We start from the raw sequence: 27665 nt of genomic DNA on the forward strand, positions 1-27665 counted from the left end.
CTGTTTCATGAGAAACTGTTTGTTCTGTAAGCCTTCACCTGAAGTACAATTAAAAAAAAAAAAATAGTCCATGGTGATTCAAAATGGTATCACATCAAAAGCATATTAATTTGGAGAGAATTGCTATGTAATAATTTTATGCATTCCCATCCAAGAACATCATTATGTTTTAACATTTGTTCAATCCTGTTTCATGTTCTTAAAAAATATTTTATAGATTTCTTTCTACCGATCCTGTACTTTCCTTGGTAAATTGACTCCTGATGCCCACCCGGGCCCCTCAGTAGCTCTGAATACTCTACTGTGAGGAACTCCTTCCTCCCACTTTCAGCTCTAGTGATGTTTACTATAATAGAGAAAAATAACTGCACATTTATTTTAGAACCAGCCAGTTGACCTTATCAATTACAGGACTATTTTCTATTGTCTCCTGGGTTTTCTTGGTACAAAAAAAAATATTAGAAAAAATGTACATGAAATTTCTTTTCCTCCTTTTTCAATCATTATTTTAACTGTTTAATTCCTTGTCATAATGATTCCCCATACATGTGTATGATGCTGGTGGTAGAAAGAATCTGTTATGTTCCTAATTTTGAAAAATACTTTTTGGAGTATTTTTACTGACATCAGGTTTTTTTTTTTGATTGGGCATTGGCTAATGAAAACACAAACCCGCTGCTGTCAAGCCTGTGGAACTGTGACTCTATGATTTCTGGCAGCCATTTTGATACTTAAGTGAGGGAAGAGAGCACATAGAGCAGAATGTCAATCTCTGCCTTGAGGTAAAGAAGCTGAATTGCATATATTAAAAAAAAAAACAACAAAAAACCCGTTGCCATTGAGTAGATTCTGACTCATACTGACCTTATAGAACAGGGTAGAACTGCCCCACCGGGTTTCCAAGGAGAGGCTGGGAGATTTCAACTGCCAACCTTTTGGTTAGCAGCTCAGTGCTTAACCACTGCGCCACCAGTGCCCTGAACTGCATATGTGGAACAGTAATTCCCCAGAATAAGACAGATAGCTGCCATCAAGTCAACTCTGACTCACGGTGAACTTACATACAACCGAACAAAACACTGCCCAATCCTGCGTCATCCTTATAACTGCTAGCACATTCGAACCTGTCATTGTGGCTACTGTGCCAATCTATCTCACCGAGGGTCCCCTGCCCTTGTTGGCCCTCTACTTCACTAAACATATGTCTTCTTCCAGTGACTGATCCCTCCTGATGACATGTCCAAAGCAAGTGAGTTGGATAATGTTCTTGCTGTGATCCCTAAGGTTTTCACTGGCTAATTTTTGGAAAATGTCCTTCTTCTTAGTCTATCTGACTCTGGAAGCTCCACTGAAACCTGTCCACCATGGGTGACCCTGCTGGTATTTGAAATACCAGTGGCATAGCTTCCAGCATCACAGCAACACACAAGCCACCACAGTACAACAAACTGCAAATGGGTGGCAGTCCCCAGAATAAAGGAGTTTCAGAAAACACAAAGATACATATATTTCTATGCTTACATTGTTGCTGTTGTGGTTGAGTGCCGTGAAGTCAATTTTGACTCACAGCGAGCCCACGTGACAGAGTAGAACTGTCCCACAGGATATTCTCAGCTGTAATCTTTAGAGTCAGACTGCCAAGTCTTTCTCCTGTGGAGCCACTGAACTGGTTCAAACTGCCAATCTTTTGGTTAGCAGTTGAGTGCTTAATCATTGCAGCGCCAGGATTCCTTAGCCTTACGCAGACACAACTATAAACTGGCTAAGGGTCCACTGAGACCTTGCTACTCAAATACAGTCCATAGACCAGCACAGATCAGCAACACATGGAAACCTGTTAGAAATGCAGACTCAGGTCCCTCCCCAAACCCACTGATCAGAATCTGTACGTTAACAACATTCCTTAGGAGATTCGTATGAAACGGTAAAGTTTAGGGAGCCTAGTTCTAGCACACTCGAATCAACTAGTTGAAAAGAAGAACGCGGAAATAAAAATGTTAGCTTTCGTTCACTGACTCGTACACAAAAAGCAGTTTTGTGGGGGTAAGGCAATGGGGATAAAAAGTTCTATGAGTTACCCTATGGGCTTCTCTCAAAATAGCCATTACCTACTTAAGTATTCTCTGATGGCATCAACAGGAATCTTGGACAAAGTACAGTAGTTGAATTTTCATTCACCTGAATGATTTCAGATCACTGATTAATTCACTACATAGAGCAGCTCCTTCCAAACCTGTATTACTAGAAAATGATTCCAAGGACAATAACCTACAAGATTTGGAGAACATCCTCTGAGTTCACAATAATCACAGATATAAAAACATAAAAAAGAATGCAAAGTTTTAAAATATTTACAGAATTAAACCCTATTTGATAAATTCTGTATAAATACATAAGAAAGAAAGGAAGAAAGAAAAAGACAGCAAGCAAACTAAAAATGGCTCTGTTCAAGTAGGTCTACAACAGTGTCCACCCATCTAGCCACAATGAAATGAAAAATACCAACACGCCTCATTAGGATTACCAACGTTTACACTGACGAACATTCAGCGAGTTTCAGCACTTACCAATGTTTTTGACTCTGCTTTTCAACTGAGTGGAACTCCTCCTCTTACTCTTTGGTTTAGGGGTTTTGTCTTTAGAAGCCAGGCTGGCCTGTGCGGATGCTTTCCTCGTCTTGAATGTTTTGGTCACTGTTGTGGGATCAATGGGATCAGGCATACTGCTAAAGCTTTCCAACGACTCCTCATCAAACTGGCGGCTTCTCCTGCTGCTGTCAAAGTGAGTTTTGCGATTACTATTTGTAGTTTTCTCTACAGACGCTGCGAATCCAGCGTTAATAAATGGTTTTTCCACTTCGCCTCCTTGGTCGTATAACCATGGTGGCCTACTGTTTTCCACCTCCTCTTCAGGCTGTTTTTGATTCCTTATGAATGAAAACAAGTTTTTAAGAATCACAGTTCTAGATTTCTATATTTACTAAAAACTCCAGGTAGACGTAATTTATAGTTCACTAGTGAGTAGATTTAAGTTAATAAAATCATCGATGGGCTGTAAAAATATTTTCACAAAATATGCACAGATATGTAAATATTACACAGGCTACTACACTAAATTGTTTTAAACTTTGTTTTTGTACTCTTCTCACTAAACCACCTCTACCGGAGAAAGTTCCAAATCACATGACCTGGCATGCACGATGACAAAGAATGGAAAAAAAAAGGGGGGGGTGAGACAAAGAGCCACAGTAGAGGGCCTGGGAACGTACATGGACCTGTGTCACTTAAAGTGGTCCAAACAGAACCGAAATTTGGTGAAAACAACTGGCCGTCCAACGACTAATTTATTTCTCCACACACTAAGTCAAGTTCTGCTGCTTTAGTGTCTTGTCCCATACTTCCCCGGCTGAACACCGGCATCCTTAACATGCTAAGGGGTTTTTAATTCATCATCTAAGTTTGGGAAGAACAGGTGAAACACATTTAAACAAGTCTGCTGGATTTCTCAGACTTTTAATATGCTAATTTGCTTTATAAACATCTTAGCGGGAAATATAGTAAGATGCCTAAAGCTTTTTAATCACAGAACCTGATACGGGCAAGTGTTTGGGAGACAATATTGACAGTGTTTGCCTCAAGACAAGGGTCAGTAAACTGCAGCCAGTAGGCCAAAAGTACGGTCCGTGGACTAAGAATGACTTGTATATTTTTAAAGGGCTGAAAAAAATTAAAAGAAGAATAATATTTTGTGACACATAAAAATATGAAATGCAAATCTCACAGTCCACAAATAAAGTATTATTGGAACACAGCCACACTCATTTGTTTATGTGTATTGTCTATGGCTGTTTTGTGCTTAAATAGCAGAGCTGAGTGATTACAAAAGACTGTATGGTCTGCAAAGCCTAAAATATTTATGATTTGGCCTTTTACAGGAAAAGTCTGCTAATCCTTGATCAAGACAATGATGTTTCCGCTTATTTCTTTTTATCACCAGACATTTATTCAGTAAACCTATGATAACTGAGATTTGGGAAAAGATGCAGTCTAATCTAAAGTAGGTCAAATATCTAAAATAATACTAGATTATCCAGATCCATCTTAAAAATGACATAAATACCTAATGTAGAATCAGAATAATTTACTATCAACTACATGTAAAATATGGGTAATAATGAGGTAGGGACCTTCCTGTAGGAAGGCTTATGGAGTGAAGCTTTGAATAAATGTTTATTGCTTGCTGGAGATTCATTCAGTCATTTCTGAATGGCACGTGTGCATAAACATCACGTTAGGCTCTGATGACAGAATGTTTTTTATAAAGCAGCATAAGACTGAACACGAAAAAATGTTTAGGACAGCTAAGAAAAAAAGTCATCAAAGTCAGGTTGGGTCAATCACAGGACTCCAAGAAGGAATACGAAGTTGAATTCTAACAGTTGTTGGTTAATAAAGTCAAAAAACCCAACAAGTTCATGATTTAACAATTAAACAGGGTCGAAAGGCTAATTTAAGAACCCGAGGCATGTCCGATCATACAGCTAATTGAAATTTAATGTAAATCATGGATTTTTAAGGGCTTGAAAAAGCAAAATCAGAGAGACATTTTTGACCAACGGAACCAAGATCAGATCCAGCTGACCTCTAATTTTTTATTCTCCTCCTAAAAACGTTTCTCTGAAGCAAATAACAATACCTAAAGGGCTATAATATTTTCACCAGCTGGCTATCAACATCATTTTCTGAATTTACACTAATAATCACTGAAAATAAAAGAAGTCATTATATAGCTATAAAAATGCCTAACAAATTCTTGACCTGAGCCAATCCAACTAGTCTTTCATATTATCGGAGCCGAAACTTATATTTAGGAAGATTATCATTTAAAAAATAACTGTGAGAATCAGGGAGAAAAAAAAAAAAAAAACTTATCTGTGATTGAAACCATGTATCACTAAAACATCTCAGGCTAAAGCTGTTTTTATAATCTAATAGTACTTAACAATGCATATAAATGGGCTTTCCATACTGATTCTAATCAGGGCTGTGAATCAAAGACAGGCACCACCCCTTAAAGACATCTCCCCCGAGCAGTTACTATTAGTTTCTAGTCTTAAGTCAGTGAACAGAGAACTGGTTTAGCCCTAGAGGTCGATGTCCAATCAATTTCAAAGGACACCCTATGGGTCACATGAATCTCACAGCACAACCTGCACCAAAACTCTGGACTTCTCTTACACTGGGGAGACCTGCAGGTATACGCCTGAGAGACAGCCACTAAAATAGAAAAGTCTCACGATCCCAACACTAACAAGCCTAACAATCACACACATCTTAACTGATTAGTTCTCAAACGACATGTAATCACAAAAGTGTTTTTTAAGCAAATAATGGCTTAGATTCATAATCAAGTACCTTTGTTTTTCTGCTCCAGCAGAAGAACTGCTTTCAAAAGGTTTTGGAAAAGCCATGTATTCTGTTTTCCCTGAAGGATTCTGGGCTAATGGCTGCTGCTGTTCAGTGCGTGTAGAAATATTCTGAGAAAAATCTCCAAAATTAGAAGGAAATAAAGGGCTGAAATTCATACCTAATAAATAAAAGTCATGGGTAGAGAACAAAAAGAAGCATCTTTAGCCTTAATATGAAATAAAAGGGTAATTTTTAATTACATGTACCACTCAAAGTCATCCAAACGAAAAAATGCTAATTAAAATAAACTCACAGCCCACCATGTTTTAGGCACTGGTAATTCAAGGATAAATAATGATCCCTACCCACCACTTAACAGCTAAATGTTAGAAATAATAGTACCTGCCATTTATCAAATTATTACTGGGTGCCAGGCACTATTTCAGGCACTTTACATGTTATTTTGTTTAATACTCAATGGTGTGACATAGGTATTATAATTATTTCACCAGTGAGAAAACAGGCTTAATGGTTAAACATCTAGTAAACAGAAGAGCTGGTAAGATGTTGGGTCTGCACGACTCCAAAGCTTATGTTCTCTCCACTATACTTCAGCTGGGGAGTACAGCGTTCTCAGGTATCTATCACATGGTGCGGTATCAGTGGTATCTGCAAGGGGCTACGAACAGCTTTGCGGGAGAAGAGGTCAGGGGAGGCTTCACAAAACTCAACTAGTTTGTGAAGAATGCATAGCCTTTATACAGCATTGGCACAGGTATAAAGTACATTCCCATTTAAAGGAACAAGCACATATACTTCTTATACTACTTAAAAGCCTACCCAAAACATGTCTGCTGTCAATATTAATCAACACTCAAGAACTAAAAAGCTGGTTAAATTTTTTAAACGCCAATATCTTTATAATCCCGTTAAGAAAACAGACTGTGGTGTATGGATGTTTATATTCACAAAGCCCCCAACCCTATAACCCTCCCGCATTCTTTGCCAAACACCTTCCACTCCTCCTCCTTCGTCACTCACTTCATCTAAGTGGTCACTTAACCTTCTCCTTCTACCTCCATAACCTCTCCTGCATTGCTGTATTTTCTCTATCCTTACTGCCAATGCCAATGCCATCAGTCTTACCCCGGTATTACTGCAACAGCCTTCTATTCGCCACCTAGACTCTAAGCGCCCACATCCAATCTCTCCTGAACACTGCTGCGGTGTAATCCTCCTAAAATATAAATCTCATGTCGTCCCTGCTCATCCTTCAAGGGGTCCCTCTTGTCTGTGCAATATGAAACCTGTTTATGGCCCAGCACAAAAGGCCTCTGCCATTCTCCAACCACACCAGTTACTCTTCTCTGCTGTGACCCTGAATACTACTCACACTTAATCACCACTAAATTCCCTGATACACTACTTTATTCCTTTGCAACTGTAAGTGGTACCGTTGATTATAAGGTCCTTTCCCTGCCAGTCTCCCTAGAAATAAATTCTATTCATTCTCTAGCTTAAATGTCACCTTTTCTGGAAAGGAGAGCTTGCTGACAACCCCTCTCCGTAACGCAGTGTAGGCCACGCCCTCACGGGCACCACTGGGAAGCAGCTCTGGCACTGCACTATCAGCGCTGGCTGACATTCGTAGCTGCCCCACTAGACTCGGAACTCCTTCAAGGGTCAATCTCGTCTCATCTTTCAATCCCCAATAACTCATATAATGTCTGGCACATAACAGGTGTGGAAAACGATGCTTGAATACACATCTAACCTAAACGCATTCGCCTTGATTCTAGTGGTGTATCTCCCTAACAAGACATGAAGCTCCCCTGGAAGAGCACTGTCTTACTCATTTTTACTCTCCTAATGGTTTACACAGTGGCTGGTACACAGCAGACATTGGATCAGTTAATTCCTTTTCCCCTTAATAAATAGTTGTTGAATAATTCAAAGGTCTAAGACTAAGCAATCGTAAGCAGTTTACTTAATTTCATTTGCAACTATGCTAAGCATTAGGAAGAATCAATGTAGAACATAAGAGTTTTGAAAACTTTCTTTGCAAACATCATCCACCATCCCAAAAGAGACTTGTAAATTCATGCAACAGACAAATGAGAGTCTCAAACTCCTTCTGTTTACTTATTTTCTCTTTTAGACACGTACCTGGTGTAAATGATGAAAAATTAGTAAATCCAGGTAGAGGAAACAGATTTACAGGCTGTGCTGGAAAGCTGAAGGGACAAAACACACTGGGAGAAGCAGGGTGTGATGCACTGCTGCCTCGTTCCTTGCTTCCAGGTTTTTCAGGGTGCTGACTTTCTTGGCGCAGAAGTTCATTTAACATTTGCTTCAACCTATAGATATTTAAGACGTCGGTCATTTAAAAATCAGTTATGTTACCATCTCTTTAAAGTATATTCAAGAAAGAATGTAAGAAATGATTCAACAGCAAGCAGAACTGACTGACTGTTCTAATACTTCTAATATCAAACCTCATCTGGCTTTGCGAGTTTAACTCCATAACCTAGCCTTATCAGAGAGGAGGCTAAACTCTAACAAACTCCTTTTTTTTGGTTTACAGTTTTATTGAGTTCAATTCACCCAATGTAAATTCAATTCAAATTATTAAAAACAAAAGTCAAGTCTACAGTATTCAAAGGGAACACTGGGAAAATCACTGCTTATAAAATTCTCAGGTGACAGATGATGGAGATGTCTGAATATGCAATTTGGCTCCTGTCCTTTTTTCCCAGAAGAGAATCGGAAACCAATTTCAGCACTTAGTATAACCAAGAACCTGCTGCTGTTGAGTCGATTTCGACTCATAGCGACCCTATAGGACAGAGGAGAACTGCCCCACGGGGTTTCTAAGGAGTGGCTAGGGGATTCGAACTGCTGACCTTTTGGTTAGCAGCCAACTCTTAACCGTGGCGCCATCAGGGCTCCAGCACTTTAAATACAGAGTCCTAACAGTTCTGTGAAGCACATTACCTCTGAACATTATTCTGCTGCCACGTGAGCTGCGTGTAGCACTGGTTCAGCTGGTGCATTATAAGGTGCACCTGAGGAGAGGCTACATTGCTGGGCATCACACTGTAAGGACCCGTGAGAAGAGTCTGCAGCAGACAAGACAGAGTCTATAGAAAGAAAAATTCTAGTGGTGAATACTGAAGTTACTGATGACATGAAAAAAATCTGTATAACTTCAAAACAATAAAGAACCTATAATTAGATTTCCTTTCACAGTAACTTTACCTGCTGATCTTGCATCAGAGTTTGACAGATACTGACGCTGAAATCAAGCTGTTTCTTTAGCTGATTAATTTGTTCTTGCCATTGTTCTTTCTCTTCTACATAAGAGAGTTCTGACACCCAGCGAAGGTTTTCTTGACGTTGCATGCTGACATTCTGTTGCCTTGTCTTGGCTAAAGGACGGTAATTTCCATCTGCTGAAAAAGGACGATTGTTCTTCCACCTAACACAAGATTTAAAGCATTGAGTCATACGTAATAATTTGGTTTTAAAATTATGGAAATAAAACCCTGATACTCTGGTCCACAGACCTGTCTTCTAAGTTAAATAATTTATAAAGTATGGAAAATAGAAGGGGGGGGGGAATCCAGATTTCTAGACTTATGTAGTTATCATTTTCGAATTCCTGTCCAGTCTTTTTCCATTTGTTTTTACACAGAAGTATCCATACAATTCTGTATTCCGTAGAATGAATACACTCACTATCACAAGTATTTCTCCATCCTTCATGCTTTACGTTTAATCGTATAGCACTGTAATATTACGTAGAACTACTATAATCTACTTGATCATCTTTTATTAATAATTTTTCAGTTATACATAAACACTGTAATGAGTATCTTTGTTGACAGACACTTTTCAATATTTAGGATTTTTCCTTTTTGCTTAATTCCCAAAAATGGAGCGAGGATCAAAGCTTATGAATCTTGACCCAGTCTAGCTGGTATCTATCACAGCAATACTCTTCAAATCAAGCAAAATACTAAAACTAACCTGTTTTTAGTTTCCTTTACGTTATAGGAATTACGATTCACACTGTTAGGAGGACACACAGAGAAGCTGTCACTGGAACTGGCATCTTGCTCTTCCTCTTCCCCCTCTTCATCTGTCCCAACGATCCCCTCGGAAAGGTAACCACCTTCATCACCGTCTTCTCCATCCAGCGCACACTGAGTAGAACCTCCCCAAGTTGCCATCGTTCTAATGATAAGAGACCTCATGTCAGAGATCATGCTGGAGATGAGCTACACATTTTACCACCTACCATGTGTCAGACGCTGTACCAAATGTGTGTGTGCTGTGTATAAATAATCTTATTTAATTACAGTAACTCTATGAGATGGATGGTACCCTACTCATTGCTGTTATACAGAATATGTTTTGTCTGCCTTCCACAAAACAATTCTTCAAATAAATTAAAATAATCATATCTTCTGCAACTTTTTTACTTAACTAAACCACAATTAACTTTCTTCACCCTTCCCTTGAGTGAGTTTTCTAGATCAGCGCTGTCCAACAGAACTTTCTGCAGCAGTGCTTGATGATCTGTCTCTGTGCTGTCCTAACAGCCACTAGCCACACATGGCTACTGAGCATGTGGCTAGTAAGACTGAGAAGGAATTGTCTACTTTACTTCATTTCCATTTAAATAGCTACATTATTTAGTGGCTGCCAGCACTGTTCCAGACCAATGGTTCTCAAACCTCGCTGCTCATCAAATCCATCCAAGGGACTTCTAAAAAGTACAGATGCGTGGTACCCAGGACTAAATAAAATGCTCTAGATACAGTTCGATCAATAAAATGCATATTGGGACTCCAAAAATTGGAAAAGTTCTTCTAAGAAGAGGAAAGAAGAACGCAGCTTAGTGCAGTGTTCCAGAAATGTCAAAAGGAAAAGCCATCACAGATCTGGGTTCCAGAACTGTAGCTCTGACTGTTCCTACACAGGTAAGTAAAGATGTGACTGCACCGAGGACCACGGCTTCTAGAAATACTCTAAACGTGGAAATGTCAAGCTTAAAGACATCCTGAAAACTACATATTTTACATAATAAAGTGTTTTAAGACTTTTACAAACAGTAGATGCTCCATTTAAGTAAAAGAGTAAGTGTTTATTTCTGGCCTGAGAGAAAAACACCACATAATCATATGTGTTTTTTTTTAAAACATGCTTAAAACATAACTAAGAGTAAGAACATAAGGCTTACACGTATGAGAAAATCTGCATCACCATTTAATCTATTTCCATAGTAAGTTTAAAAAACAAAAGATCAAGAAAGAGCAAGAAAACTGATGCTATGAAAAGTGGGAACAGAAGTCAGTGAAGCTGAGTCACAAAGCTGAGCCACAAAACCTGGCTTGACGAGACGGCACACTCGTGCGGTGGTGTAGAGGGGAAACAATACCGTCTAGACCGCAGGCCTTACATAACCCACTGCAGTGAGTCGATTTCGACCCACAGAGACCCTACAGGACAGAGGACAACTGCCCCATAGGGTTTCCTAGGAGTGGCTCGTGGATTTGAACTACCGACCTTTTGGTTAGCAGTCAAGCTCTTAACCAGTGTGCCACCAGGGCTCCAGGCCTTAGATAGGGGATGCTAAAACTATGATTTTTAACAACTCTTACTTTTCTGTCCTACTTTGCTGAGGCGTACACAGGTTCTCAGACCCATCGCTTCTGACCGAGACAGCGACTGGAGATGTAGTCTCAGCTAGACCCTGCCGTCTCTGATGCTCGGCCATCAGAGCTTCCAGCTGCTTTCTTCTCTGCCGCAGCTCTACCGTTAACATTTCGTGTCTTCGCATTTCCGTCCATAGCTGTTTTCAGAAAACCAGAGTCATGGGAGTGTAAATATTTGGATTTGCTTTAGCCTTACCAACAACAGGCTAATACTACCGTCAGGACCAACAAAGCTTCCTATTCTCTCACCACCCTTTCTATACTAAGATATCCATAAAGGTTAAGGTAACATTTTAGTAATGAAGAAGAAAAAGCTAGGCAACCATTAATTCTTAGTGAAAACAATGGAGCGGCCAAATATACTTCACGCACTATGCAGGAAAAGTTAAGATGCTTTCTACAAACCACACGTAAATAAAATGTCAAAGGATAGGTCTTCCTAACTGAAATGATTACTACTTGCTGCAATAGCTCCTTAGATAAAATTCTGCCAAACATCTGCTAATAAAAAGCAAGACTACTTTGAAAAGATCCCAACTTAATTACTTCTAAGAAAACAATGTTTTCTTCCTCCTAACTACAAGACACAAAACAGACCACCATTTAAAAACACGTCTCACAGGTATTCTGCTTCCCTTTTAAAGTGTGACCTAAGACTAACCCAGCAACAACAGGGTACAATATTCAATACCTCGTTATCTACCACTGAAGACTCCTCGGGCTCCAACACAGATTTGCCTGTATTAGTGTCATTTTCGTGAGCAGTTGGTGTTGAAGTAACCGCTGGCAGATAATTTTTTGTGGGACAATTACCCACACTTGTGGCTGACAGCTAAAAAAAGGATTGGTAAAAACTATTAGGAGGAAAATTAAAACAATTATGTTAATGTCATATAAGCAGTTATTTTACTGCCAAAGGGCCCTAGCACCACGATATTCAACGTTATTACCAGATGCGGTCGCTGTCATCCTTTGAAGAAAATTTGACATAAGGAAACGAAGATGAAAACACAGGCTAAAGCTGATGCGTAGTGATGTTCAGGAACGAGGGAAACAATAGGGAAATAATGCAAATGATGAAAATATCGCATACTCAATCCACCTCTGGCACATATTAAAAAATTCCTGTGGATGTTATTTAGGTTGGAACAAAGGGAAAAATATGGATTAGAAAAGTAGAAAAGTTAAAGAGTCTAGAAAACAAGCAGCTATGTTAGAAACATGTCATTTGATGCATTTACCTTTCTTTGAAAACACAGACTAATTGAAGAACAAAGCTAACAAATATATTTAAGAAAAATCTCAAGAGAAGAAACCCCTCACATTTGCCATTACTCCTGATTCTCTGACAAGATCAAAGATTTCTCACTCCCTGTTCAATCTCAAAGACCCATGCATAGGGTACCAACCAATAAGCAAAAGTGTACACACACATTAGTAGTCAAACTACACAAATAATATATAACTATTTTCCTTAGGTAACTGATGATGACTTAAGAACTTTATTACATAATACTAGGCAAGTAGAAGATGGAACTGCTGGTGCCAAATTGCACAGTTCAGACAGAGTATTTTAATATAAATAATTACAAATACCCATGTTCTGATTCTATGGTGAGGTAGCCCAAAAAGCAAAACAATGGAAATAATCAGAATCAATTTCTATGTGCTGTCTTTCATAGAATAAATCTATACGCCTACCCCATTTCACTAGTTCCTGCAAGAATCACAAAATTAGTAGATATAAATCTGTCACATCAGTATTGGAAAAAGATGAAGGGTGCTTTCGGCCTACAGCAGGTTTTACACATCTTTTTTCAGACAAATGGGAAGAACATTAATTTCACAATTACCTGTAGGTCAGGACATGCCTTCTGCAAGGCCTGAATTTTCTCTTGGATCTCAATCAGTTTCCTTCTTTCTTCCTGCAGCTGCCTGAGCTCTCTCTGTTGCTGCCGTAGTTTGGCCTCGTAGAATTGCTCTCTGCAACGACATCGACAGGACAGATGTATCTGCAGACATCACAGTAAGCAAGACGTAACACAGCACCTAGCTGACGGACCACCTTCTCTAGGAAAGTCACTGCAGGTGTTACTCAATGAAGGCCAAAAGCTTAACATACCTTTCCTTCTCATCCACTCCGGCATCTTTCTGCGTTTTGTTGGCAATTCCTCTAGTGTTATTTGGATTTTGTTTGGTGTCTTCTTCTGTCGGGTAAAAATCATCCAAGTTTGAAGTATTGGCTGAGGTAACCCCTTGATCTGCATCATCATCCTAAAACAGTATCATTATATTAACATAATTTCAATATCTAAAGACATTATCCAATTCATACCTTTAAAAAATACGACTAGTCAGTAAAATGTATGCAACATAAAAAAAAAATTAAACCAGTAGAGAAAGCACTTAATTTTTAGAGAACACTGAAGTTCATCTTCTATCAATAGCAGGAAATGAAGTACTAAAATGAAAATCAACACATTTAAAATGAGTTGCCGATTACCCAGTAATGACAGAAATTAAGTAGCCTTTTCTAATCTTGACCAGATACTGAGCTATAGTATTTTAAAACAGAATATAACAAAATAACAACAATACAGCTTTCTGGAGAATGTGAAGAACACTGTATATAATTGGAGCTAATTGCAGCTGGGAAGCTCAAAACAATGCCATATTACAATGAACTTTTGGTACTGGATAAACTTTCTTAAGATTTAACTTTTACACAACCAACTTGAAATAATCAATGTCCACTGTCACTTGCTCTGCTTCCATGTTTGCACCATTTCCCCACTTTGGGGAAAGAAGAGCTACTGCTCAGAATACAAAAGATAAGAAAACAGTTCATCTCAAACCTGCAGTCACTACTGGAAAAACCACCCAAGTTCCTATCTTGCTAAGAAGAGTAGATTCCTACCTTCTGCTAAAATCAACATGCTGTAAAACGGGGATGGGGGAGGAATCCCTGCATTTTCTTGAAAACACGTAACTCTACATACTGCATATGTACTCCTGCTTTCTCTGAAGACCTCAAATGAAACTTCAGTGCTTGGAAATACTATTCTAATAAAACCTTAAAAAGTTAGAGCTGGTGCTTAATTATCAAACTCTCTAATCCACTGTGAGTTCGTAGATACAGTGTTGGCCTAGCCTTTGTATCCATCTAAAAACCAACCGAGTCCACCGCGGGTATGGACAGGAAGATTAGAAAGAAACTGAGTTGGAACTCAAGAAAAAGGAAGATAGATCACGAGGCATTTCCACACAATAAAAGGTAGAAAAATTGAAGAGAAAAAATAAAACAAAGGTGCCTGAACAACTGAAATGGGATAAACTCCAACAATAAAAGAAAGCTGAAAAAGTAACTGGCATTAAATATTACTGTTGATAAACAGAGAAAATATGAAAGTTGTGAAGGGCTTCATTTTACTTGGATCCACAATCAACGCGCAGGGAAGCAAAAAAAAACAAAAACAAAAACCAAAACCAAACCCGTTGCCATCCAGTTGATCCCGACTCATAGCAACCCTACAGGACAGAACAGAACTGCCCCCCAGAGTTTCCATGCAGTGCCTGGTGGATTTGAACTGCCGACCTTTTGGTTAGCAGTCATAGCACTTAACCACTATGCCACCAGGGTTTCCTCCATGGAAGCAGCAGTCAAGAAATCAAACGACATATTACAACAGGCAATCTGCTGCAAAAGACCTCTTTATAGTGCTGAAAACTGAAGAAGTCATTCTGAGCAACAAGGTGTGCCTGACCCAAGCCACGGTGTTTTTAATCGCCTCGCATGCATGCGAAAGCTGGACAAGGAATAAGGAAGACTGAAAAAGAATTGATGCTTTTCAATTATGGTGCTGGCGAAGAATACTGAATACACCATGGACTGCCAGAAGAACGAAAGTGTCTTGGGAGAAATAAAGCCAGAATGGTCCTTCGAAGTGAGGACAGCAAGACTTTGTCTCACGTACTTTGGACATGTTAGGAGGGACTGATAAAGACATCGTGATGCCTGGTAAAGTAGAGGGTCAGTGAGAAAGAGAAAGACCCTTAACGAGATGAAATGACACACCGGCTGCAACAATGGGCTCAAACGTAATGATTGTGAGGACGGCCAGGACCAGGCAGTGTTTCCTTCTGTTGTACACAGGGTTGCTATGAGTCAGAACCGACTCAACGGCACCAAACAATAACAACATTACTGTTGTATCACACTGCGTTACAGACTAAGGAACCAAAAGAGATGGATGTAAGGAGACTTAAAAAAGATACATAAGGTTTCATAAAGGCCTTTATTCTAAGTTGTCCAGACTATCCTAATGAGAACAGAGTGATAATACTGTTATATAATCACGGTGACTGTGTAACTGAGTACACCTTCTCCTGGGTTCTCCTGGAAACAAGGATGTAAGAAAAAGAGAGGAAAAAAAACACTATCCTTACTAAAATAAGTAAAAATCATCAATCTTAAACTAATTTAAAAACTGAAGAGTTCTGATCATTTTTGTCGTAGGTCTTTCAAGAGGAGGCTCTGAATCTCTGTGGGTTGCAGTTTTCATGTTTCTCATATACGTATTTCAAGCCTTAGAACACTTCCTAAAACAGAAAAAATCCATTCAACACAATTTAATATCAAGCTGATTCATCTACAGTCCACCTACTTATTCATAATTTCTTATCTATTATTCCCACTTGGGTCAATAAATACATTTGAGGAAAATAATCTTAAAGGGAAAATGGGAAAGTAATTAACAAATACAATGATGTTCAAGATAGCACAGCCTATTATTACTTGCTTTAGAGTTTTATTTCTGAAATGGTAATTCGGTCACATGATCAAAGTTCAAGAACTAAAAAATCATTTACAAAAGTCTCCTTTCCACCCCTGTTCCCCAAATTATTCCACTCTTCACAGCAACCAATGTTATCAGTTTATGTATCCTTCTATAGTTAGTATAAACAAAAATATATACACACATTTGTTTGTATATATGTGTGTGTGTGTGTGTGTATGTACGTTTCTTGCCCCTTCCCCCTCAGCAGCCCTTCTTATAATAGGGAAAAAACGGAAAGAATCAACAGTCCAATCCCAATAATAGTTAAACAAGCTACAGTATGTCAATATAAAATATAATCAAGATCCTCTCATATATCACTGCTCAGAGTATCAATTAATACAGTCATTCTGGAGAGCAATTAAACAGTATGCATTAAAACTAAAAAGTACAGAAACTCTGACATAGTAATTCCACTTCTCCACACCTACTCTTGAAAAACACACAAATGCACGAAGAGGCTTATAGAACAGTATACACTGGAGTGTTGTTTCCAAATAGTGAAAAGCTGGAAACAATGAAAGTGTCTATCAACAGGATGTTAGGTTAATTACATTACGGTCCATTGATACTATATAATATTGTTTATCTATATAATTATGAAAAGTTCTCCAAAACATTGTGGACTGGGGGAAAAAGTAAGCTACAAAATAATATTTACTGTATTATACAATTTATAAAAAGAAATATAAAATAAAACTTTTTTTTTAATAGGTGCATACTGATGTAAGTAAATGCACAGAAAAAAGTCTGGCAAAACACATTTTGTAACCTGTGTGGAGGAGAAAGGGATTATGAGTGGAGGTCGAGAGAGTTTATTACTAATATGTACATTTTCAAACAATGAAAACATATTCATCTTTTACTTGAGTAATTTAGAATAAGTTGTATTTCAAAAGAAGTTGTAAATGAGTTTTTTTAATCCATGATGAAAACCATTTTTCTATACCTTTATAAATATGGTCAATTTTAGTGTTTTATACTTCATTTCTTTTCAAGCTAAGCAAATCTTAATGAAAACAGACCATCATTTGTTAATTCTACCAGAGATGAACTACCTGCTGGTATTATCCAAGTTACAATCATCAGGGAGCCCTGGTGGCACAGTGGTTAAGAGCCTGGCTGCTGAACAAAAGGCCGGCAGTTCAAAGACACTATCTGCTCCTCGGAAACCCTACGGGGCAGTTCTACTCTGTCCTACAGAGTCGCCATGAGTCAGAATCGACTTGACGGCAATGGGTTGGTTTGGTTTTAGAATCATCATAAACACTAGAAATTTTGGCTTCCAAAATTCATGCAGATTTCAATATTTTAGAAAGCGACTTGAAACCAATTTTTATCATGATCACATTATTGGAAAAAGACTAGGGATGTATCACAGATAAAGAAGATGAAAAGGACTGCATTTTCTAAAATTAAGTGATTTTTGTTGCTTCAGATGGAGTATACATCGTCTAGTAAACAGCAAAAAGCTAAGCGAGTCTCTTCGGACCGTATCAATCGGTACAGCACGGTTAACAACTATGTAATTACATGTTCATATGCAAAGACTGATTTTTAAAATCCATGACTGACAGTTTCAACTGCACTTACTTGCTCTTACTGTATAAGACAACATACACTTTTTAGCAGTTTCAGATCTCAGGCTGTGGCATGAGAGTGAATTCTGGCTCTCACGGCTGTACAACCTTGGACAATTGACCTAACAGCTTTTAAACCTGCTGAATACCAACATGTCACTGAGATGCTAGGAGTTCTCTGTGATAGAAGGCAAGGGTCATCAGCAAATTACAACACATGGGCCAAATAAGGCCCAACACCTATTTTTGTAAATCAAGTTTTATTGGAACACAGCCATGTTCATTTGTTTACATACCGTCTGGGGCTGCTTTTCTGTTGAGTAATTATGATAGAAGCTACAAAGCCCAAAATATTCACTAAGTCATCCTTAACTGGAAAAGTTTGCCAACCTCTGATACACTGCATGTGGAAGTATTTAAACCTGGCATAGAGCAGTAACTCAATAAATGTGTACCAAGATAATTATCAAACACATATACAAACTTCACATTATAAGACTTTACTATCTGACAAATAGATTTTTTGTTTTTTTTTTAAATGAAGCAATAGTTACCTGTACCATAGCAACAAGATCTTGTAACTGCCTAAGCTTCTGTTTTGCAGCCATGAGTCTACTGATCTTCTGTTCAAATTCAGCATCTTCTGGAGCCTCCTCAACCAGACTGCTCCTATGACTGGACAAGGAAGCTCCGCTGGCTCCCTCCTCTTCTGCATCTTCCTCTTCCTCGTCATCCTCCTCACCCGGCGCCACGTGGATCCCATGTTCTCCCTCTCTATTGTACCGACAGTCTGTTGAACACATGTGTCACTGACATCAATAACTTCTAGATACATTTAAGAGCACTAAGGAGAGGAAACGCACTTCCCAAGGACACCCCGGCCCATCATACCTAAGGAAGAAGGCAGGTTTGGAGCTCTCATGCTGGCAGCACATCTGTTGTTAATCTCACAGTTAGAATTAACTGATCTCCCATCCTTATTATTAGAAATGCACTGTGCATTCGTATTAGTATTTACTTCATTCCAGGTGGCGGCTACTTGTGGATTTCTAAAAGGAAAGAAAACAGACTGAAGCTATTTAAGCTGCTGATAAAATAATTCCAAACTAAGAACATTATTGACTATTTCCTCATTTAAATTCAAATAATCTAATAATTAAAAAAGTAGTTCCTGCTTTTCATTAGAGATTTCTGCATATATGCTACTTGGAAATTTAAAAAAAAAAAACTCTAGAAATAAAAATTACACCTAAAAATAAAGAAGCAGGAAAAGGCTTAGTCAGATACTTTCTTTGTATTTTATCAAACAAACAGCAAAGGTACAAAACTACTGCACTCAATACTTCCCTATTTGTTCAGAGACTATTTCACAACACTAGGACCTTCTTTCTGACAGGACAGTAGGATTACACTGATCAAAACAGGAGACTAAGAGGAAAAGCATAAAAAAGAGCAAATAGCAAGCACTAACTGTTAGGGTACTTCTTCCATGTGAAAAGTGTTAGGTTGGGATGACCATGTTAGAAAAACAAACTTAGAGAACCGTCCTAACCGAATGTTGGTGACAGGCTCAGGACTTTCATGCTCAGAATCATATTCCGACTCTTCAGTTTCTTCATCTTTTGTGTTTTCATTCACAGCGTCTGTCATCATATCTGATGTCTGTTCGTAATAATGAACTAATTCTCTTAGTTCATTCAATCTCTTTCGGACTTCATTTAACTTCCTGATGAACAAACAAAACACACACATGTATATACATATATAACGTATACGTATATGTTAATATATAATATTAATAATATAATATTTATATCCATTATAGTAAAATAAAGTATATGTTATTTTTATATTTTATAACAGGAGCACAAACAAAATTTGGACCCAATCAAATATCCAGGAATATGACTGTAAAGTAATGAGTTTAATTTCAAGTATGGTTTATTCAAAATCTCATTACTGTATTTTCATATGTTGTATTGGGGACAAAAGCATAAAAGAACAAATCTTAATTTAACTATTCACTTTAAAAATCAACAAAAAAAACAAACGCATTGTCATCTAGTCAATTCTGACTCATAGCGACCGTACAGGACAGAGACGAACTGCCTCATAGGGTTTCTGAGGCTATGATCTTTACAGAAACAGACTGCCACATCTTTCTCCCAAGGAATGGCTGGTGGGTTCCAACCACAGACCTTTGGGTTAGCAGCCAAGTACTTAACCAACGTGCCCCCCAGGGCCCCTCACTCTTCACTTTAAGTAGATATAAATTCTAAAAAGCATAAAATTCCGTCAAAAATATTCCTAAGTCTCTTAATGAGTATTAAAAGTGCAAAGTACTAAATATCCAATTTAAACACTCAGGCAAATCTAGTAGGCAGGACAGTACTGAGCATTTACAGAAGCTTCCTGATTTGTCCACACCACATACAGTTCTACAAAATATGTTTATCAAAAATCACAATTTAGATTTGCTGAGTATTTCCTAAAAGCCAAGAACTATGCCAAGTGTTTTTTAATCCTTAAAACACCTTCATGAATAAGTATATTATTCTCTCTATTTTGCACATGAGGAAACTGGCTAAGTGAGGCTAAGTCATCGGTCCGAAGTCACACAGCCATAGTACGCTATAATCTCAGGGCTGTCTGACTCTAAAACCTGGGCTCTAATCCATTTGAATACAGAAATATTTTAATTGTAGTCCCAGCAATTTCTGATCCTCTATTTGAAAAATCAGAATAAAATAATATTAGCTCACAGAAATTACCTATGTTACAATGTCACATTTCTTTTGGACAAGTCAAAGACATATAATAAACACACACACCTCTTCTATCACTTGAAAACATTTATCATATTAAATTCAGTTTTTCCAGAACGTTCATATAATCAAAGAAAAATGAACAATCTGTCCCCATTATTCAACTCTAATCTATGTAAACAATGTTTCTAAAATGTTTACTGGAGTTTTTCAGTTGGGTTTAGATGGCCTTCGTTTTCACTTTCATTCTGAGAAACGAGAGCGGCAGTTGGATAAGGAACAGACGACGTGAGGCTAGTGGGCTCTCCGTTGCCGACTGCTGCTAAGCCTCCAGGAGCAGAGGGAGCGGAAGATGTACTTCTCTGATCCACACTCCTCAGAGGGGAGGCTGCAGACGGTACAACTAGAAAAAAGAAGAAAACTATCAGTTGCCAACCATAAACAGACAAACAGGATGTCGAGCAACTCTTATTCACAGTTTGCTTGGAGGGAGAAAAAGAAAAATCATAAACATCTTCAACTGTGCAGACCCAAAATTTTAGAAATTTAAGGATCTAACACTTAGACCACTTTTTTATTAAGATACCCCGCAACTAAATACATCAAAACGTACAAAGAAGACACACTGTCACTTCTTTTTTTCAGATTCCAAAACTTCTGTATTCTAGCCCCTGGGTTAAAACAGAAAGAAGGAAAATTGACAAGAATTACATCTTCCCTTGAAAAAGTCATGAGAGTATACTGATAAACCTGGTTCTGGGCTAAGTGAAATGGGCCAATGTGCATGGTGTATAATACACAGAGCTAAGTCTTTACAGAGGAGCCCCAGCTGATGAGTCTTTGAAGCTTTCCAAATCCACAAACTCAGAGGAATTACATCTGGCCTCTGATAGAAAGCAAAAGTATTACAGTGGCTGTGGTATATCCATACCACGGACTGCTACTCAGTAATAAAATTTTCTAATTAGACGATAGTTTATTCTCTATAGTCTTTGGACTAAATTTTAATTATTTTTCTGTCCACATACACCTGCCAAAGATATTTTATGCCTTCTAGGGCAATTAATAAAGATTAGGAATCCCTGTCCTCCTCTACCTCCTTCAAAACTTTGTCTTCTATCCCTTTTTTCACAGGACCGTCATACTGGTTGCTCGCTTCTAATGCCGTAACTGCTACAACTAGTTCCCGGTAGTGTCTTCCGCCTGCTCCTTGACCATCCTACCCTTCGCTGCTGCTTGCATGCCTTCCCACGGCGGGCGTGGGTGACCTTTTAGTCACCAGCAGGCAGAGAGTTACTTTCTTTCTGCATTTAAAACTGCCCACAGGCCCTTAAGCACAACTTTTGAATTTTAACTTTTCCTTAGGTTGCGTTCATCTGTTTGTGAGGACAGGGCTGGGATTAGATTACACTCTGGAAGATGAGGAACTGGCAAGAGGTCAGAGAAGAGAAAGGAATACATTTGAGGGCTCTTGACAGGTGACACAGAACCAGGAGTTGGTAGAGAGTGAGGAGCAGGGACTCCGGAGATGCTATGTCGATCCCCTGCCTCTTCTTCACCAAGACGGGCTGCGAAGAAGCGTGGCCAACAGAGCATCCCCTACTGACCCGTTTCCCTATATGCTGTTTGTTTGAGAAGGTACGAGGACAGCAAGTGAAGCCTAGTCATCAGGTCTGAAATCGGCAGAGCAAGTGAGCTATGCGTGCGGCAGAAAGGACAGTTCCTTCACTTACAGCTGGGATGACTATCTGTATATTTTAAAAAATGCAAGTTAAGTCCAGAGATCATATGTTACGGACTTAATGCACTAAAGCATATGTACTCTATAAACTTTTCATATCTCGCTTTTTCCTCTTTTTGTATAAACGTTCTCTAAATCTGTGTTTAATAGTTTCAGAGTTTTTAACCCAAAGTATTAATTTGAATTAGTTTTTCCTTAAGGGAAAACACTAAACATCCTGTCTTAGTTATGTAGTGCTGCTGTAACAAATACCACTAGTAGATGGATTTAACATACAAAAATTTATTGTCTCACAGTCTAGAAGGCTACAAGTCCAAATTTAGGGTGTCAGCTCCAGGGGAAGGCTTTCTCTGTTGGCTCTGGGGGAAGGTCCTTGTCATCAATCTTTCTCTGGTCTAGGAGCTTCTCGGTGAAGGGATCCCAGGTCCAAAGGACATGCTCAGCTCCTGGTGCTTCTTTCTTGGTGGTATGAGGTCCCCCTCTCCTCTCTGCTCACTTCTATCTTTTATATCTCAAAAGACATTCTTTCAAGATACACCCTAATCCTGCAGATTGTGTCCTGCCTCATTAACATAACTGCCTCTAATCTTGCCTCACTAACATTATAGAGGTTACGATTTACAACACATAGGATAATCACATCAGATCACAAAATGGAGGACAACCACACAATACCAGGAACCATGGCCTAGTGAAGCTGACACACATTTTGGGGGGGACACAATTCAATCCATAACCCATGCTAAACAATGAAGGATTATTTTGTCCAAGTTATCCAATAGTTACTTGATTTTCTACCTATTTGGCTTTTATCATATAACTCCTTTTTATTTAAAAACTTTTAACATGCAAGTCTCACCTCCCCACAAAAATTATTTTCTTACAGAACAATGTGTTTACTCATTCATCAAATACTTACTATATAACTATTACATGCTAGCATATACACTTACACGTTCTCTATAGTACCTAATAGTGCGGAGCAAGATTTACTTACATGAAGAATTGTTCAGATGCTGATCTCGAAGTGTGTGAAGTTCTCCAAGCAATCTGTCCATTTTCTGTTTCTTTTCCTGTAGCACTCTCATTTTGCTGAAAAGCTGGACTTTCTCATCAGGTGAACGTTCCGAAACGGATGGATTCCTGCTCTGGGAAACCTCCCTTGTTAATGAAAGACTTTCTGCCTGTCTTCTATTGTCTGGAACAGCTGGAGGCTTTCAAAAAAGCAGAAAAATTAAAAGCTAAGGTAATTAAGGGTTACAGTTTCACAGTCTCATTTTAAAAGTGTATAAATATTCTTCACATATATGTATTAGATAGACAGATAGATTGCTAAATTACTCTCTAAAGTGGTTGTACCATATTCTTTTATTTTCACTTGGTCAGCAAGACACAAGGCAATGCTTCTTCTCCAATCATACTCATTTCAGTGGAGAGGCATTATTAATTCATCCTTCCTTCTCCAATGCCCACAGATGAAAAATCTGCATTTCTGTCATTATTTACAAAGGTCATCATATTACAACACCTATTAACCCTCAAATTAAACTTAAGAACCTTCTTAAAACTGTTAGTAAAATATTACAAGGACATAGACTTAAATCTAAGACTTAAGATTTATGACAATTAACAATCTTTTGAGGAAAAAAAATCGATGTGTTATCTAGCAGCATACCAAGGAAAAAAATTATTCAATTCATTCAAAGTAGATTTTCTTGTAACATAGCATTTCTCAAAGTACAGTCCCCAGACCCAGAGCACTAGAATCAAAAACCAAACCCAATGCCATCAAGTAGGTTCCAACTCATAATGACAGAGGACAGAGTAAAACTGCCCCATATGGTTTCCAAGGCTGTAATCTTTACAGAAGCAGACCACCACATCTTTCTCCCGCAGAGTGGCTGGTGGGTTCCAACTCTGACCTTTTGGTTAGCAGCCAAGCACTTAACCACTGCACCACCAGGGCTCCCTGGACTAGAATCACCTGGGGGAAAGCCTACCACAAACCTATGAATCAAGCAAGGAGACCCTGCTGATAAAGGTATCTGCATTTTTAAATCATCATGCCAAGTGATATTAGGTTCACTAAGGTTTGAGAACCACTGTTCTAACTAACATGAAGTTAAACTCAATTACACTCAAGAAATCAAGTTACCTGAGAATCACGGAGCTGATTATGAAAACGCTGAATCAAATCATTTAATTCTTCATTTAATTCAGATGTTATACTGATTCCTGATAGACTACCTGTAGTTTCTGTTACAATTAGAAAGAAAATGAACAACTATTCATTAAAACAAACAAATTGAACATCTTTTCAATTTGAGAAGCTAAAAATAAATTTTGAAAATAAAAATACACTTAAAAAATTAAAAAAGCCTAACATAATTTGAAACAAGTTAACCTTCAGATTTATCTGTCAACCAACACTTTCATTAAATGTTCCCACCTCACCTAAAGGTAAAGGGAGACTCACAAAGCCCTGGTATAGTGGTTCATCTTTTTTTCCCAACATAACCGGGAGGGATACAAATGTCCCAATGGACGGCAGTGACTCAGTGGGGTGAGTACAGGCATCTATCAGCCTGTCTGGGTTGGGGCAACAGGAGGATAAGTGACAGCCTGAAAAGCACAGCTGATTCTTACGGGTCTCAAGTCTCCCCTCCCCGAGAAAATCAGTGTTCTAGTACACAGGCTGGCAAACTGGCTCTGAAAGGGTCGGACAGTAAATATGTTAGGTTTTGCAGGCCAGTTTCTGTTCCAGCTGCCTCGGGAGGGCAAAAGCAGCCCCTGACAGTAGGTAAACAAATGTGCACGGCTGAATTCCATAAAACTTTGTTAACAAAAACAAGCAGTGGGCCAAATTCAGTTGGGATATAGTTCACCAAAGCCTGCAGAAGAACAGATAATTTATTAAAGTAGTTGCTTGTAATACAAGTCACACCAAAAGACAGTGGTTTTTATCATCTTAAAAAAAATGTTTTTTTCATATTCCGAAGGTAGTTTTCTGACAACAGCTCTGATTATCAGTTGCTGCTCTACTACCCAGCCAACCCACTGTTACCCTCACTTCCAGGTCTCCAGTTCTAAAAGGGAAACAGGCGATAAACTGCCTTTGTCAGAAAGAAAAATACCAGCTTTTCTCACCAAGAAACTAGACTTAGAATTTTAGGGCAGGATGAAACCTCACTTATCTAGTCCAAACTCTATTTTGCTAAGAAAGAAATTACAGTCCAAATAACTAACATACAATTTGCTAGTTAAATGGCAGGAGGAACACTCTTTCCCACAAGAAGTATGCTACCTCTTTTATATACCAGAAGATTAAGTATTATAATTCTGGTTTTTTATCAGTATTCTGCTGCAAAATCTCATAAAAATGGGGAAATTTGTTTTAATATTACTACATTCATTTTTTTTAAGTTTTGAAATAGCATATAAAACAAATTCAAATTCAAAACTATTCATTCTACTCTTGTTCCCTGCTTCATACCATGCTTTTTAAAAAGAGATTACCTGCTTACTTAAAAAAAGGAAAAAAAAAGTTCCTATCAGAAATACAAAGACGACTCCTTACTTAGAATTGATTCTACTGCATGAAATCACCAACTGTGTTGAGTTCTTTCTCTATAAAATAAGAATGAAAGCTTTGGCTACTAACCTGAAATTCTGGAAGATCAAATAAGATGATGTATATGTGAATGACTGAAATTAACGTAACTATCAAAGAAAAGACCTTCAAATCTGATACTCCAAACTTGAAAATTATTCAAAACATTAAGTCATTGACCAAATTAGTATTAGTCATTACGTTAAATTTAATTATTTGTTGCCTAAACTATTTACTACATACAAACACAAAAGCTAATAATACTTTAGATTTTACAAGGAAAATACAGGGATCAAAATATGTGTAATTATTACTATTTACTATACTATATTACTAGATACTACTATATAATTATAACAACAGTCTAAGTTACTTCAAAGTCATGAAGTTCCTTATAAAAATGCAGAATAAATGAAGTAGCAGTGATCTGGGCCAGCAGACCAGGTGTGGGTAGCAGGATAAAATGAGTTCCAACAGGACAACCTTTGTAAGGATGTAACCCAGTGGCAAGAACAGAGTGCCCAAAAGAAGAAAGGTTATCATTAGACTGGGATGGCGGACATGGTCCACTAGTTTAAAACCTTATTTTGACTGACTTTTAATAAGTAATAATCTTGTTTTCAACTTAATGAGAAATTAAACACTTAGGTCTGAAGGTAATGAGACAAACTATAAGATGAGACTCGATTCTAAAGAATTCAAAACAATTTTTACCTCAATGAGACATGGCTACAAGGGAAAGAGGAAGAAAGAAAAGACAGCTTCTGAGTCTCAGGACAACACTATAGAATAAATATAGTTCCAAAGAGCTACTGTATGCAACTGGAGATCTAACTGAAATCACAGAAGCTAAACCTAAAAATGTTCTATTCATTTCTGCAACACCTCACTTAAAAGGTTAAACATTAATCCTTCCTTGAGAGCAAGCAACAATCCTAGCTGAATTCAGTAGAAAAGATGAGAATAAAAGCATCAAGGCCCCTATTAGTCTGAGGCACAAAAAGCACTACAGCCTGTCCCTTTTACCTCGTAAAGGTACTCTCTGATGCAAAGGCGAGCGAGCTGGCTGTCTGCCCGGCGCAGTGGGATGGTCAGCTGTGGTCCCTGCAGCCTTTTCTGCGTAACCAGAGAGAAACACAGGACAGGATGAGCCTCACACGCAGCTTTCTAGACTAGCTAACAACCAGCAGCCACTGTGTGCCCCATTATCACTAAGACCCCAAGACTGGCGCACCAGCATCGTCCATCACGGCCACAGCCTGCTCCGCCTTGTGCTGCAGGGCCAGGAGAGCAGCCTGCCGGCCCTGCAGAGCTCTCAGCTGTTCCTGCTGCTGCAACATCCTTCTTAATAGATCGTGCTGCTTCTTCAGATCTTCTATCTCCTCCACAGGCTCCTGCTGAGGGTCCCTGGCCTAGAAAAGACGACCAACAAGACTTACATCTGATGAGTGAAATCAATGTTCCTGTTTCAACTACCAACGGCAAGGCTCATAAGTAGATAATAAATTAGCATTAAATACACAGTCCTAGACAGTTTTAGCGGACTTGAAGAACGACACAGAGACGGCCTGCCATGTTAAGAGTTAGGTAATTTCATGGTGAAAGACCATAAGCAATGGTTTAGCGTGAAGAAAAATCAACAAAATAAAGTACAGAAAAAAGGCGTATGATAAGGAAGATGAGAAGGCTGAGAGGATAAAAGGAGCCCCCCCACCCCCACACACAGACACCCCCACACACACACCCACACACGCACACCCACAGACACACCCACACACAGACACACCTCCACACAGACACACCCACACACAGACACACCTCCACACAGACACACACACACACACACACACGGTCTACAGTTTGGTCTTAATAACAGAGTTATAGGAGAAATTCAGAAAATCTCAGAAGTTTTCTTTTGCTCACTCTTTCAAACTCTAGCTTGTGTTGTAAGCTAGCAGAATGACATGTTCACACACACACCCCCACACAGACACACACACACA

The 27665-nt window shown here is 38.5% G+C and overlaps 1 protein-coding gene across 2 annotated transcripts in view; it reads right to left on the reverse strand.

The window, feature by feature from the left end:
* PCM1 (pericentriolar material 1) overlaps positions 1 to 27665 on the reverse strand; it is an 86972-nt gene that overhangs the window by 39800 nt on the left and 19507 nt on the right. For both annotated transcript variants that reach the window (XM_023737221.1, XM_023737222.1), the window contains 18 exons: positions 26897 to 27074; positions 26689 to 26778; positions 24208 to 24308; positions 23050 to 23266; positions 20513 to 20714; positions 19099 to 19272; positions 18438 to 18595; positions 18101 to 18336; positions 13251 to 13402; positions 12982 to 13111; positions 11820 to 11960; positions 11075 to 11265; positions 9438 to 9644; positions 8667 to 8886; positions 8403 to 8548; positions 7575 to 7765; positions 5415 to 5586; positions 2568 to 2926 (listed from right to left, as the gene is read on the reverse strand). In XM_023737221.1, coding sequence (XP_023592989.1) covers positions 2568 to 2926; positions 5415 to 5586; positions 7575 to 7765; positions 8403 to 8548; positions 8667 to 8886; positions 9438 to 9644; positions 11075 to 11265; positions 11820 to 11960; positions 12982 to 13111; positions 13251 to 13402; positions 18101 to 18336; positions 18438 to 18595; positions 19099 to 19272; positions 20513 to 20714; positions 23050 to 23266; positions 24208 to 24308; positions 26689 to 26778; positions 26897 to 27074 — 3265 coding nt within the window. The remainder of the gene's footprint in view (positions 1 to 2567; positions 2927 to 5414; positions 5587 to 7574; positions 7766 to 8402; positions 8549 to 8666; positions 8887 to 9437; positions 9645 to 11074; positions 11266 to 11819; positions 11961 to 12981; positions 13112 to 13250; positions 13403 to 18100; positions 18337 to 18437; positions 18596 to 19098; positions 19273 to 20512; positions 20715 to 23049; positions 23267 to 24207; positions 24309 to 26688; positions 26779 to 26896; positions 27075 to 27665) is intronic.

This window comes from Trichechus manatus, unplaced genomic scaffold (genome assembly GCF_000243295.1).
Source record: "Trichechus manatus latirostris isolate Lorelei unplaced genomic scaffold, TriManLat1.0 scaffold00099, whole genome shotgun sequence".
NCBI classification, from domain to species: Eukaryota; Metazoa; Chordata; class Mammalia; order Sirenia; family Trichechidae; genus Trichechus; species Trichechus manatus.